Source organism: Bombus bifarius, unplaced genomic scaffold (assembly GCF_011952205.1).
Source record: "Bombus bifarius isolate JDL3187 unplaced genomic scaffold, Bbif_JDL3187 scf7180000007973, whole genome shotgun sequence".
In the NCBI taxonomy this organism is placed as follows: Eukaryota; Metazoa; Arthropoda; class Insecta; order Hymenoptera; family Apidae; genus Bombus; species Bombus bifarius.
Window position 1 is genome coordinate 7,171,754 of NW_022884359.1, and position 16,441 is coordinate 7,188,194.

The 16,441-nt window shown below is 34.3% G+C and overlaps 1 protein-coding gene across 1 annotated transcript; it reads right to left on the reverse strand.

Annotated features, from left to right (window-relative positions):
* Positions 1–3,615: 3,615 nt before the first annotated feature.
* On the reverse strand, positions 3,616–12,959 carry LOC117216165 (dedicator of cytokinesis protein 7). The gene is made up of 20 exons (XM_033462700.1): positions 12,800–12,959; positions 12,390–12,567; positions 12,136–12,314; positions 11,892–12,033; positions 11,619–11,822; positions 11,362–11,553; positions 11,063–11,287; positions 10,706–10,980; positions 10,288–10,603; positions 9,908–10,213; positions 9,614–9,819; positions 7,720–9,483; positions 7,485–7,612; positions 7,147–7,409; positions 6,808–7,067; positions 6,295–6,729; positions 5,865–6,217; positions 5,582–5,784; positions 5,168–5,487; positions 3,616–5,080 (listed from the first exon to the last, which is right to left on the reverse strand). The coding sequence occupies exons 2-20, from the start codon at positions 12,528–12,530 to the stop codon at positions 5,026–5,028; spliced, it is 5,967 nt and encodes a 1,988-aa protein (XP_033318591.1). The 5' UTR covers positions 12,531–12,567; positions 12,800–12,959; the 3' UTR covers positions 3,616–5,025.
* Positions 12,960–16,441: the final 3,482 nt, after the last annotated feature.

A 16,441-nucleotide genomic window follows, 5' to 3' on the forward strand; every position in this document is an offset into this window, starting at 1 on the left:
CAGCGTCACCGAACAGCATGACCGATGCTCCTGTTATTAAGGGGCGAGAAGCATACAAATATTTCCGTTACGATTAGTCGTCGTCGCCGTCCGACTGCACCTGCATCTCTGAAACCCGGCAACCATATATCATCACTTCGATCACGGGTCTCGCCACCGCACGAGGAGCTTCAATAACGATGCAATCTCATTCAAACCCTATCTAGTGGTAGCTACGAACCAGCAGATCGCTGACATTTCACAGAACAAAATTAACTTTTTTGAGAGATGAATGGAATCTAACAAATAATTCTTAAGATACAAATCTATAAATGTAGTCCATTTTCGTAAAGACTGTAAAATTGAATAAATATCAGTTTTATAAATTTTCGTAAGGTTCAAAATTACTAATCAACAATTCACAAAATTCCATAGATATTGCACTGGAAGGCAATATCTTTTACAAAAAAATTTAAGTATTCCACAGAAATATATGATTCTGTTATAATACTCTATAACTGAAATGATCTTTTCTTTATTTACATATTTATCTAATTTTCGTACCAAAATTATTATTTATCAAATTTTCCATAAATATAAATCGAAATTATATCTAGAACGTCGCGTTTTATATTAGATAAATTAAAAGAATATTTCAACATACAAAAACTATGCTTTATGAAACAGCATACACAACGATAAAAAGATATTAAACACTTGAGAGGTTTCCTCGAATTTCCATTTAATTATTCATTTCGGGATTTTCCAGAAAGTAGAACTTCGAGTATTTTCTCGGTTTATAGCTGTCGCTAATCGCGACCACGAATATACATGTCGTAAAAAGCATAACCGCTTTGTTGGAACGCGAGGTGAACGGGGGATGTACGCAGAGGGGTTGCGTACAGCTCGCATTCATAACATCAGGCGGGGTAATAAAAGTCACCACTCCCTCCTACTCTTCCTGCTATGTCCCCACCTTCGCCTGGAGAACTGGAGGGATGGCAGAGGAACGTAGGTGAATCAAAAAGCGACGAGGGAGCAACGATGCGGACCTACGTTATTGTATAACGTTCTCCGTCCACGAATTTTTTCCACAAACCTCTGTATCTTTCCTCTATATCCATTTATATGAACGCAGATTATGTGCGTGTATAATTAACGCGAAACGATGAGATTAGAAGCAATGCAAGGCTTTATTCTTTAAAATTTCAAAATATGTATAAATTTCAGAATATAATTTCATTCTTTAGAATATGAATTCTTTTTATAGAATTGCACCAAGCATTGTTTCCTTTAAAAATACTATAAATTAGATTTCTTACTTTGTTATCGAGAGACGATCGTGTATCTTTCAAATTTAAAGAAAGTAGAAAATTATTACTTTTACTTTCATGTGCCTAATTTTACTACGGAATAAACGTAATAGATTTCTTCATTTTGAGTCTTCGTATTGTTTTCCACAAGAAAGATTCTTTTTATGATTTAATTTTTTGTGAATGTCATAAAAAAAAGAAAAAGTAGCGCAAATAGAATTTTATTTTAGAAATTAAAAGACTGTACATATTATCTTCAGCCTCTGTTTTGTAGTGATCTTCAATCCTTCAAGTATTCTCATACGTGTAAAGCCCAATTCCATCTTCAAAATACACACACACAACCACATATATCGAGAAGGCGATTTTATATTCTATCATTTACGATCCACGGGAGCTGAACCGATCAAACCTGATACATCTAGCGATGAGAGCGTTAACGAGCGGTGCAAAGCATCAGGAATTTCGCATGGATTCATTAAACGTTTCTTGCGCGCGCGAGGGTGCTGGATCAAAGGTCAGCCGGCATGTTGCCGTAGCCGATTAAAGGGAAGAACGATCCTATCTTCGACAGTCATTTTGTCCCTCGAATGTGATCCCCTCTTGCTGTGAACTACTCGTCCACCATCCCCTTCATCGAGCCACGGGGGTCAAGTGTTTTCAGCCACTTAAACGCGTCACAAGGATGGGGCACGCCATTGAAAGAATCGCAACTATTTCATTTCGGGGACAGATTAGACAGATTAGCGACCGACGATACGCCGTTTAGAGTTGCCGGTTATGTGACTGCATTCCGCAGAGTGGGTTCGTCAGGGAATATTATTTTTCCGAAATCGTCCAGGCAATCTTTTCCATGACCGTTTTTATATCGTCCTATTATTCGTGTTTTACCTTTATGCGTTATGTCGTAACATGATCACCGTTACACCATATATTGCCTGGTGAATATTTGAGCGGAGATTTCATGGTTTGCAAACGATTTAGCGTGAAAAGTTATAAAGATTTCAGTTATAGAAGGAAAATGTTAGTTAAATCTCTCTGTGATCGGAATTCTCTTTGCTTATATGTAAGTACATTGCAGATGTCGTAAAAAATTTAAAAGTGCAAAAATGCACAGGTTATGTGAAACATGCAGAGGTATATATGTGAAATATCCAAAGTGTTCGTTATAATATTCGGTACAATGGAACAAATTTCTATTTTTTCATAAAATTATGAACTTATATAAATATTCACAATCTATAAATAAATATAAATTACTTCAACGTAGAGAAGAATTAAGAAAAAGGCATATAAGAAATTACTTAAAGATATATAAAACGATGAAATGGAAGTATTCAATTAAAATAAAATTTTTCTAAGTTGATTGTAAAACTTTTGATATTTTCATTAAAGGTTTGTAATTCTTTTTATTTAAAGCAGGACTTTAAAATACAGACAGCAGTTTTATTCGAAAATGGGATGTAACGAAACATTGAAATATTAATTATAAGTGGTAATTTCAAAATGTAAATTACGGGGACTATTTTCAAATGGGTACAAAGTGTTTCATTGTAATACGCGGCGATTATCAATACTTGTGTCTGTTAATTAAGTACCCCTTTGAACTCGTGATATCTTTATCTGCGCTCAATCCTTTCGTTCTGGACAAAGGGATTAAGCTGAAAATCGGATTCGGACGTTTAATTTAGAGCAACGATTCGCTTCAAATGTATCCGGACCAAAGAATGTCAATCTTCGATAACGAATGGTTACCTTTAATGAAAGAAAAACAGTTGCACGTGTAATCTGTAACCGTTCCACTAATTAACACACGATTCCCGTTTTCCAATACCAGGTTTTCTTTTTTCTATTTGTTTATTTGTTCTTTTTTCTCTTTTTATGGGATCGCTAGTAAGTAACAAGTTTCGTTAAACGAACAATGGAATGGGAAAAAGTAATCCAATAGACATTCCAGTTTGTATAGGATTATTTGTACTATTTTAAAACTACTGATGATTTCCCGCATTTTTTTAAATTTGAATTTCTACCATATATATATGTATATGTTGTAAGAGAAACATATACATCTGTAGTATAATTATTGTTTATTTCTTACTAATTGAAAGATTCCTCGGTGATGTTAATGGATAGTTTTCTGCTTTTATATTTTATTTTATTTTTTTCTCTATGTTGTTCACTAACTTTTCTATATAAACGGAAAGAATCAACAACGCCATCTTAGTTTACCGCGCTTTGGAATCGTGATAGCAGGAGTTTCTCGGTGAGTTGCATTCTTTATTACGCTTGTTATTCGTAAAACAAAGTAGAAAAAGTTCAGAAATAGCGAAGTATAAAATGGATATATATTTTGAATATTCTGTGACATACAAAAGTTTACATCCACGGCAGTTTCGCTAAATTACTCCGTATAAATATAATGTGTGTTGCCATTGCAAGTAACGGATTTTTAAAGTAAAATTTTATAATGTTTGACGAAGTTTTCACAAGCTTTTCTATAATAGTCTCTTAATTGCGTGAAATAATTTTTATCGAAATGATACATATAAATTTTTTCATTTGTCAATCTTTTAATTTACTTGCAAAATCACGCTACCAATATTAATGAATATAAGTATATTCATATAAAATATCAAACATTAGTTAATTTAGAGAGCTATGCATTACTCTAAATGACAAGATTACTTGCGTCTTCGACTAGAAGCTTATAGTTTTGAAAAATCTAATAGATTTGTTAAAAATGTGTCTAGTACTGTAAAAAGCATATTTGTCAATTATATTGAGATTTAGCATTCTTCAAACATTCTTTACATTGAGACAATCATTAATGATGTTCTAGAAACTTTGAAGAAACTTCTAATAATAGACTTGTTATTCGATACAATAATTAGATCTCATAAAACTATCATCATAAAAGAACTAAAAGATAATCATATATAAAATACTAATCACAAACCAAAGAAATTTTCTTGCAAGAATATAAATTGTACGTTATAAATAAATTTATTTGTCAGTTATAAAAAAAAATAAGTCTTTTGGATAAAATATCTATTGTTACAAGCTTCTGCAGTTATGATAATTCCATGTTTAATCGAAAGATCACAGCTTCCTTAGTAGCTAAATACATAAATAGACATTTAACTTCCATATTCTAGGCAGTATGTTATGCATTAGAATGCAAAACATAAACACAGTAAATAAATTCATGTTAAATATAATTACAAAATACAATTATTGAAAAGACGGTTAGATAAAAAATTATTGTTATAACTTTAGTATTGACATTCTTGTTTACTTACTACGTTAATTGTCACTACGTAATGTTTAGTCAAAAGCAGTGTATAAAAAGACTATGAAAAGCAAAATATCAATTCCCATGTGTCTGTATCATCTGTTTGAAAAAATGAGTTATTTCTATAAGAAATAATGCTTTCATTTTATTATTATCAAAAAGTCTGTTGTCTCAAATAAGTTGCCCTTCTCTACTTCATAATCGTTCTAAATTAATAATAATGATCTAATCTTATATTTTGATCTAGTCTTATATTTTTAAACTGTCTAAGGCAGACACTCTGATACCAGCAGATCAAAATGCTTTATCCTTATAGAAAATGAATGGATATAAATATAATATATATGTCTATATAAGAGCACATGCTGCTGATATTTTATGAACACTAAATACTTGCATCAGTGATCTTTGGTAACTGTTGATTAGCAGTATTCAGCCATTTTACCAACGAGGTGATGTTGATGGTACACTTTGTTGATTTGTTAATGAAGGTCCACTGTATTATCAAGAAGAAGAAAAAGATAGACATACTGTAAAAGATATTGGGCTAAACTATTATTTATTTCAACTAAATTTCTCATACCTCCATGCAATAAGAGGAGAAAGTCTTTCTGTTAATCTTTGGTAATTTCTTTCCAATTCTCGTTGATAGTCTCGTTGATCTGGCCCAATTAAATTTTTGTTTCTTTTCAAAGCATCCAAACATTTCTTTGAGAAATCCTTGAAACATAGGCGTAATTTGTGCTGCAGTCGAGTGGGCTGTGCATTCTGTTCCCTTAATCCAGAAAGAAACACAACAGCAACTTCTGCAGGACCTTGATTAACTGTTGTTCCAATGCAACCTTGAAGAACCATCTGCAGCATCTTTGCATCAGGTGGTTCTTGAGCTGTAGCTGCTGCAACCTGATTCAACAAATTTACATAAAACAGAGTTTATTTATTTAATGAATTTATGAAAGAAGAATTTATCTTATAGCAGAAGAACATATATACATACCTCTGCAGTTTTCTTTTGTATATCTTCAATTGCAACTTCAATTGGACTTAAAACTATTTGCTTCCTAGCAACCACGCGAATCCTTGTCTTTAGATAAGGAAAGTGTGTAGCTACTGTTAGTATAGTTTTACGTTTGCACTGTTCTCTTAATTCTCCATGAGCTTTACCACCAGGAGTAAATGGCGTTGCATATACAAATCGCTCTAAACATGATTGAAAACATTAATATAAATGGAAAATTAATTTTGTTAAGTTATTTAAAGTTCTTCAGAACAGGACTTACTAATATTAAAATTCCTATGAAAAATAGTTGGTCTATGCCTGAGCTCATGTGGCTCGAAATATGGTTCCACATATGTGATCTGAACATAGGCTTTATCTAGTTCTAACTTGCTGGAGTCTACAGGGTTCGAATCTTTTATTATCACAATATTTTCCGCGCCAAATCGTTCAGCATAGAAATTCTCGAGTCTCGAGAATATCTCTGGTAGCTTTGTCAAAGTCGGTTCTTTATAAACGAATTCTTCACCAGCAAGATCACCAAAACGCCCACCATAAAATCCTACTCTGAAATATGTTCCAAATACTCGTTTTCCCGCTAATTGTTCTACTCGTGTATATGCTTCATGAAGTTTCCTGTGATTAGAGGATCATAAATTAAGACATAGATTCGTTTTCATATTAAGTTTTTCAAAATCTAAAGGATATCATACCCATGAATATTAGCTAATTTTTTGTAATCGTGTGCAGCTTCTGCTATTGGAAGCAGCACCTTGTATACATCAGGAATAGCTTCATACATTCCAGCTGTATGAAAAGAGCTGGCAGCATGTTCCAGCAAACCAGCTAAACCACTTTCTGAAAAGTCTGGTCCTAAACATAAACCTTCTTCTCTTCTTGCCAGTACATCATCTCCTACTGCACTCTCTTCTAAAGCATTTGGTGTGATAGGAGCTAAAGCAACAGCTCCTACTGGTCGCCCGCCGCCTCCTGGTTCCAAAAGGTGTAAATATTCTGCTACTAAAGCAGCACTGTGCACTAAACACATAGCTGCCTCTGTGTGATTCTTTCTTTCCATATGCTGCTGAGCCATATTTGCCAGCCATGTGAGTCTAAGATCTGGTGAACCTTGATATCCCTTTGCAATTCTGTGAAATCGTCAATTTTGATTCAATATGCTACATATATCATATTTTATCAGAAGTTTCTGTTTTTAACACAATTACCTATACATGAGATCTAAAAGCATTTCTGGATCCTCCTGGAATTCCTTCATTTTAACAGTATCAGACAGGATCATATGTAGATTGAACAAAAGATCCTTCACTTGTTCTGGAAAGCTTGTGTCTGCTAATTCTGTATCCCTTTCAGCATATACTAACACTGTTTTTAATGCTCTCCTAAGCGCTCCTTCACTAGGAGCTCTCCCTCTTCCAACAAGGGCAGACAAAGACGTGGTGACTTGCATTTTAACTCTGGCAAAATTCTAAACATATTAAATTAATTAATATATTTATAAAATAAATCATTATAGATCTATTGAAGTATATTACTAAGATATTTACGTTTCCAATTTCGAAATTTTGCCTCATTAATAAATAAAGACTGGCAGCAGCATGACTCCGAACAGCACTTAGGGGTGAGCTGCATCTAGTGAGTAATGTCAAACACAGATCTCCGCACCTTTCGCTTTCCTCATCAAACAGAGCACTATGATACTTAAATACCAAAGCTCTCTGAGTATTAAACATATGTTGTAACACAGATGTGCTCTGATTTCTTGCTAATGCTCTCAAAAGCACTTTTAATACGGCTCCTACAACCGCACCTAGAAAGCACAAAAATTTTGTAAATATAAAGGTACAAAACTTATAAAAAATATTGTATAAGTACATATATATACCTCCTCCTCCATCAGCTTGGACAACTGTTTCTAAAGTATCCAAAACTACCAGGGAAGCTTCTGCTGCTAATGCACCTTCTATATGAGCATCTTGCTCCACAGCTCTGCCTTCTGACTGTTCGCAGGATCTTAAATAAAAAAAGATTGTTCAGATTTAAAATCTTCACTTTAATTATATTGAGAAAGAAATGAATTTGCATAAATGTCTGTAGTGTAGATACAGAAGTTTACCTACCTATAAGGCATCTGATCTTTACGCCACCTAAGTTTGTCCCCACTCATTCTCTCTTTTCTTCTCAACATCATCTCGCTTCTGGCGCTTCCTTGGCCAAGAATCACATCCTCCAATCTCGATCGAATATCACTTGTAGCTGCCGCCTGTGGAGGCAGTCTCTTCAGCGCCTTTTTCCCTTTATATTCAAAAGCTGCAGTGGCAATATTGAGAACTTGAAGAAGACACAGTATACGTCTAGAACTTAGTTCTGAACACCACTGTGTTAAAGCAGACTGTTCCAACCCCTTAAGTACCCACAAGACACACATCAAGAGATGTCTTGTAGCCTCTGAACTCAAGGAAACTCTACATTGAGTTCCTGCAGTGTCTGCAGAAACTCCACCAGCTATGGCTAAAGCCACAGATTGTGTAATAGAACCAGATTCGTCAGGATAAACGCTCTTGTCCTTTGAATCCCAATGATAGAGTTGTGGTAGAGCATCCATTATAATGTTCAAAAGTGGCAGATAGAGAGCAGCGACTCTAGCTTTCGCAGCAGGATCAGAATATCGTGAATCAACGTCATGGCACGCCATAAGATGTCGAATGGTCCCAATAGCTTTGTTTTGAAGCATAGGATTTGGTATTTCTAGAGTATTCGACAAATCTGATAAAACAATTCCTACTAAAAAGTGTTGCTGTCGGAACTCCTGACTCAGCTCAGAAAATCTAGCTCGATCTCCAGGTACTAGGGTAGATATCAGACTGCCAGAACTTCCAGTTGATGGACTGGGAGAAGCTGGCGCCGATCCCGATGTATATCCAGTTCCAAACGGCAAATTCAGTGCCACGTAATGCTCGTGAGAGCATATTGTCCGTACGAGGTCCAATTTCAACGCGTAAAGTGCAGCTGAATCGGGAATGTGCATAGATGCATCTGACAGAGAGCAACAGGCAGCACGTGTTAGGGACAAAACGAATCCTCTGTCCATCACTGATAGTAGATCAGAAAGAAAGTTGCCTAGACTCGATATTAGATTATTGGGTATCCTGTTTTCCTTTCCACATCGTGAAGTCACCTCTGAAGTCAACGTTGCAGTAAGTGTTGCCACGTCATCACAGAACTGGGGAGAGAACCTCGACTTTCGAGGAGCCTCCAACATTCCCATTTCTGCTAATGTCACAACCATAGAGCGAACGATCAATTCCAAGAAGAACCATGAATATGTAACAGCCAATTCTCGTGCCTGTCCTGTCGATACAACCCAATGTAACGCTAGTTCTTCGTGTAGAAGCCTTCTGGTAGGTTGACTATTTATAGAAGGCGATTCTTGACGCATAGAGGCTGTTCGATCCAATCCTCTGGAGTGTACCTCCATTTCTAAATCTTCTAGAGGCAGGTCAGGGTTGCTTTGAGCTCGAACAATACCAGGAGCATGCGTCATCCTTGGTAAAGAGCATTGATAAGCAATATAGGTTGCTAGAAGCGCGTGTCTTCCGTGAGCATCTAATTGACCATCAGGTAGATTGGTAATATTTCGTACTAGCAAACCTATAGCCTCGAATGCGGTTGCTGCCACATTCAGTGGTTGAGATGGTAGTGTTGGAGGTCGCACTAATAGGGATATTAATTGATCTAGCAATTGAGGTAGCGATCGTACTAAAGCAGAATGTGATGCTCTTGCCAATTCCAATAGAGCTGATTTTAATTCCGATTCCATCCCTGCTTCACCAATGCGTGGAGGTACTTGACCAGTTTCCAAAAAACCACACAGTGATAGAAATCTATAATTTTTGTGTTGCCGTTAAAATATTAATAGTATTATTAATCCATTAATGATCATAAAATTATTAATTTTATTGAAATATTTTCATTGAAATATCTAATTAAAAGCTCGAGTTTCTGGAATATTACCTATCAATGTATTTATCCTGAGGATGAACACTAGAAACTGGTTCCAAAATCACAGTAAAAACGCCTCTATGAGCATCCACCCATCTTGTACCTGGTAGAAGAACATCAGGTGCAATGTATGAATAATTTGCTGGTGGTGGATCCAGCATCGCGGGTAGACTGAATTCCCCTGATTGTAGATGTCCATCTCTCAAAAGTGGCAACCACTAAATAAAAGAAATATTAAGAATATCTTTCAGTGTAATTTACATGAAATAATATATTTTGATTAGAATTTGACTTCATATTATTTACTGTATATGCTACAGCAGTTTCAACATTCGGTTGTTCCGCCTTCTTCTGGCAACTAATATGATAAAACGTAAATAGCAAATGATGTTTTGCACTCAAATCAGCAGGAAGTCGAATTTTCACTTCGTCGTAAAAGTTTGGATTCTTATTGTGATAAGAAACGGAAGTGAAGCATTCGTGAGTCATTTCGGGACACGATGATCTTCCAAAAATAGCTGTTAGTGCATCAGCCTCCTGTTCACCACCCATAAGTTGAATTCTTACGGCGATGTTTCGTGCAGAACCAGTCCTTGAACTGAAGTTTGCTTCCTGTAATAAAAAGTATATTTTGTTTATTCATGGTAAGCAGTAATTAAGTATTAAAGAGCTAAATGATAATTTACCTTTGGATAAATGTATAGGAGATTTCGATACGTCAAATCTGGCGAAATAACTTCGCTCGGAAATTCAAGTATTTCTTTGACTGGCCGACTCTTTTCATCAGGATATGGCACTAATCTTCTGAGATCAGGATCCAAGCATCTAGGCAGTTCTTCTGGTCTAGGGCTAAGGTCCAATTTTAGTATACCTGGTAGACATTTTAATCTCTTTAAATTAGAACCAGGTCTCCGTAGTTCGACTAAAAGTTTGTATAAATCTTCGTCTCTCAGTCGTTCACTTTCTTGTTTAAAGAAACTTGAAACAGTCAATGTGATAGGCCTAAAAAATTAAACATATAATTTAGAAATTAATAATATTAGTAATTTAGAAATATAAAAATATAAAAAACATTAGATATAAAAAAATTATAAAAATATCCACCTAAATGTATCAAGACAATTAGCAAAATCGTCTGGTGACCAACTACGTCTTTTATCTGAACTTCTTCTTTCTAAAGATCCTCTTCTGGCGGGCGGTTCCACTTTTTTACGCCACTGTTCCAGTCCACCCGATTTTCTGTCTAAAGATCCAGCACTTCCTGTGCTATCTGTATCTCCACCTCCTCCTATCACACCAGAAATGTGAATGGCAGTCCATGCAAGTGGCATTCTATATCGACCTAAACGCTCACATGCAGCTGCAGCAGCTGCCCTTACCTATTTTGGATTAAATTTTTCTTATTACCTTATTCAGCACATTTATAATTTAATGATTTATGGATTGTATTTGATGTATTACTTTTTCTTTGTTTTTATCTTCACGCAAATATGGTTCAGCACATTCAGAGATATCACCTTGCAATACCTTTTCAAGTCTAACGACTAAAAATAAATCTGGACTAGGCTTGCTGATACTCATAACACAGCTTCTTGCTAAAGTACTGGCATCACTGTATGCAATATGACTACCAAGCATCCTTTTTAAGCCTTCCGAATTCATGTCTACATAAAAGTTCTCAGATACCTATAGATTCCAAAGAAATTAGGAAAACGAAAATTATGTGTAAATACCTTTCAAGATTTTTTATTTTCATATACCTTCTTCTTTTCTTTGGCATCGTATAAAGCTAAACTCGCGAATATTGGTTCAACTTCCAATTCCAATTTCAGTTGGAGACATTTCACAAGAATTTTATGTGAAAAAGGTTCTGTAGGTTCTGGTGCTATGCCAATTTCCTGCCACTCATCATCAGGGGAAGCTGGAGGTGCATAGAGTGGAAATAATGCTTCCTAAAATTAATATCAGTAGATCAGAATTACTAAAATCTAATCTTGCTTGTGCATACAGTACTCACTTGACGATCTTCTGATCGTTTTTGCTCGTTCATTTGATCAATGGTTTCTGGACAAACTCTGTCCAATAAGGTGGGAAGAAGAGGATCATGTTGCGAATGTCTTAAATCTAAACTTGCCCAGGATCCTCTTGGTGTATCTCCACAATTAGATAAATCTTCCTCTTCATTTGGTGATCCTGAACCATTTGTATCCTCTTGATCCACCTATTTTATATCTGATTTAAATGTGTTCTTCAATTATATGCCATGCATATTTTATTTTTATTCAAGCACCTCAAAATCTTGTCTTGGAGTATCCTGAAGAAGTCTGTCTCTTGCTATTGGAGAAACTCGACGTTTATATTTTCTGTGCACTATTACCCAATCTGAAGTGAAACTTTCAATACATCTTCTGACATAAGGAGATACTATGTCCCTAAAAAATTCAATAAAATTAATATAAATGCAAAAATTCAATAAAATTAATATAAATGCAAAAATAATGATTTTGTTGGTTGTAAGATATAAAAAATCTTACATAGATTCATGAGGCACAATTGGTTCCTCTGTTCTGATTTTTCTTTTTACAACTTTTAATTCAACATCACCAGGTGGAAAATCTAATATTGATTTAAGAGGATCACGGTCAAGAACTGACTGATGTTGAGCCAAAAATTCTTCATAGTCTAGTGGCTCTAATACCTCACATAGTGACATCTTTAAAATATTTTTATTAATTACATTGATGTACGAATTACAACTTATGTAGACAAATTGCAATTCAGGATGTACCGTGGAAGAAAAGCCTGAGAATGAGCTGCCACTCTTTGACAGATCACGTGAATATGAGGTAGAGGTAGCAATCTGACGTCTAACGTCAGCTGCATGCTGTTTACTCAATTTTTGAGTAAAAGCCCGCTGCACAGATGACATTATAAATGTCGGGGTAAAATACTCCTTTGATGAAATCCTAGACATTTTATTTAAAAGTTGAAAGTCAGACAAGGCAAACAGAATAGGTAATAACTATAATATAATACTAGCATTCAGAGATAAATTTTTATTGTGAAAATCTAAACTAAATTTATCTTAATATATTTTTTTATTAATTGTTTATTAGATAAAATTGCACACAACATTATAATACTCAAAAACCAATATAACTGGTACTACTGTAGTGAGAAACAAAAGACTATACTCACGTGACTTTGTGATTACTAAAAGTTCATTATGTAAAAATTATGAACACCTTTAAGTCAATAGTCTAATATTTTGACAGTTCTTGTCATCAACTTTTGTTGCATCAGGAATGTGCCCTTATCAAGCCAAAATTCCCATTAATACCATAAAAGTACATCATAGAGGGGAAACTACTGTAAAAAATTGATTTTAGCTTCCCTAATATCTAGTGCTATCGTAGAACCAAGAATAGAAGTTATATTATCCTTAATTATTCTTTCCTTATAGCTATTGCAAGTATGTTAAATAAGAACATTCTAAAAAGTACCCTAATATTATTTAATAAGATTACTTTATTACGTATGGTTATGTATGAGTATAGTGATATTTCCCCGAAGATTAATAGTATAATAATGTTATTTTTTACAATATGACATTTATTTTATTTGTAAATTTTCTAAAACATTGATTAATACATAACAATTTTAAAAATGAATAGGTGTGTTCGTAAAATAACAGATATTTACATTCTAGGTACTTTAGTCCTAGATAATGTAGAATTCGGAAGTTATTTCCTACAGTATGCTAGTAACATCCGTTTAGTTTTTCCCTAACATTCTCATATACTGTGTATGCGACTGAACATATGATTGAAATGTAACTAGTATTTTCTACACACCGGGTGACATAAAAAATTAATTTTCTGTCATGTCTTAGATGCGTTTGGGTACAATGTTGATTAAATTTCGGATAAACTCTATTCTTTCACTCTCCATTCTTTTGTGCCCATTATTGAATCATGAATTCTCTAGAAATATGCATACACTATTAAAGATCAGTTACTTAATTATTAATAGACTACGGATGTTTATGCATTGCTTATTTTATATATTTTTGAATATCATGTGCACCCTATGTATTTTTGTATCATTAAACATCCAATAAATATATAAACATCTGCGATTTAATTATTAAATAAACCTTTCTTTGCAACTTCATCACTTTCAATTTAAAGTAGTGTACTTAATTTAAAGTTCGTTTATAACTTATAACATTAAAGAAAGAAAATAAATAACTAATCGAACGATCGATTTAATTTCGTTATTGAATAAATATAATTACATAAGTTATTCAATTTTTCGAACAAATAACTTCTTATCTCATCCCTTTATCTTAAAAATTAGTTTTTGATAAGAACTTGTAATATCATCCACGATCCAATCTCATTGCTATCGGAGTTTCCAGTACTTATATCATTCAATTTTCTTAATTAATAGTAGTTTCTTATTCAGCATAAAAATGTCATCTTAGAAACAAGTCTCACAGATTTTTCTTTCATATTTTACCTACAACTTAATCTCATTATCGCGAAAGTAATCAGCGCTTAAGTTATTCAGTTTTGTTAATAAATAGTTTTTTATTTCTAACAATTAACATCATCTCAAAACGAAGCTTCGCGCGAGAGCTTTAATTCCTTATTTCATATCCTTTCTCAAATTTCATCAACAATCCCATTTTCGGTCATTCCAATCAGCGCTGAGCGCTATCGCGCGAAGGCGTAGGTCGCGAAGAGGCTAATTGCTATATCGATTTTTGGCGGAGCGAAGGAACGCGGAGGAATCGTACTTCCAGTGAGCTCGCGGGCGTTAAACGCCGTGGAGGCGGAAGACAGAGATAAAGACGAGCTGGTGTACGCGATGGGATGGGAGTTGTCTTTATTAGAAGGGCGCATCTACGCAATAACACGATCCGCGTACACATTTCGCCAGCCGTGACCTCGCTTCAAAAGACATGGAAACAAGGAGCTCTCGCGACGCGAATGAGCTTTAATTGCATGAATAGATCGCGGTTCGTTGTCGAGTTCCTTCTCGAGCATTGTCTCGACGACTGCGCTTTTTATTTCGTTTTTATCCGCCACTGTTTCATTTCCTCGATTTTCGAGACGAGAGTGTGCACACGTGATTTTTGTTCATGATGACTGGTACTCGAAGCGCTTCGTTAAAAACTAAGATTGTTCGATGAATGGTCGCTTTGTATATTTTTCTAGAACTTGATTTTTGTTACCGTGTTTGAAACAGGGCGTGGTTTTAGCGAGCCTGGGATTTTAGTGAATGATAACCATGAAAAATAAATTTATAAGAATTTGTCATAGTTCATAGTTTTCTTTGTTTCTGATATTCTTATACACTTATTGTATTATAAGTACATACATTAAGTTGGTGCATATGAAATGTCGTTTCACTGAAGCTTAAACTTGCGGAATCATTACACAATAATCATACTGATGATTATTAACTAAATTGAAGAAGGAACTATGAATTACGTATGCTTAATGTCGAGACAAATAAATATCAAATAGAAATATCACAATCTTATTGTTGACTATCATGAGAATAATCGGAATATTCGTGTGATTTTATGTGATCTTGAATTTGAATAAAAGTTCCACGATACTTATTGGAGACATAAGGGAAGATAATTAGATAATTTTTTAATGCATAAATTATTTTACAAGAAATTGTAAATGAATCCCTGAATCCATAATATAAATCTGGAGTAATGAAGCTAGTTAGTCACTAAAAAGTACTTACATACATTGCGCTATATGGAAACTCTACTAATTAATGTTCTTAAGGAAGTACACGTAATTAAAGTTTTATTTGAGCAAATGACAGTTCATATTCACCGACCTAATAGTAGTAATATAATAGTAATGATAATATTAGATTGTTACATAAATTTTGAGGACCCTCGGTTCACATAAGTAGATTAGTATCATAGTTATAATGAATATAAGATTGCTATGTAAGTCGATGTAATCTTTGCTTCTGAAGCTTATAGCAAGTAGAAATAAGATATTTTCATTTTAAGTCCCTTAATTATCAGACACTCGGAAAAGACTATACAATGTGACTGATCTGATGCTAACAAATATTCAAACAAAACAGTTTGGACAGGAAAGATAAAATAATTTTTAAGTAAAAAATATAATAAATTTCAAAATGCCTAGAAAAAAGGAATAATAAGAAAAGACCGAAAATGTTCAACTTCTGTATTCATTCACATCTTCTATAATGAAATGAGGTTTGAATATTATACGTATGATATTAATTTGGACGTTGAACAAAGGCTGTTGTTATATGTATACTATCGAGAAAGGTTTGTATTAGGTTTGAATTTATCTAGATTTGAATGCTGAATTTTTGAAAGTTCGTGTTATTGAAAATGTTAAAATAGATGCTATTCTTTTATAAATTAAAAAATGAAAAAATATACCGTTAATACCTAAGAGCTTAAAAAGAGCTGAAAATGTTTTGTAGTTTTTTAAAACCTTTTCTTTCTGTCTGTTTCTCAACCCAGAATATAACTTCTTTAAGCTGGTTAACGAGTTGTTTCTTACGTAAAGGGAACGGGTGCACATTATTTATGCGAGAGTTTCACCGATTTTTCGTCGTTTCTGCGATAATTCTCTGGAAGCGAGTTTTGTCGAGAGGAAAAAGCATGGAAGAGAATGCAGTCGCGATAGGAAATGTATTGTGAAGGATAGAGGAGGCGTTGGCGCTCCTATCTGACCTATATTGTCAACTTCGAGGGTCCCGCTCGGCAAATTTATAGTTTGTCGTATCATTGATAAGGTATCGACGAAACATTATAGGAAAGATCGA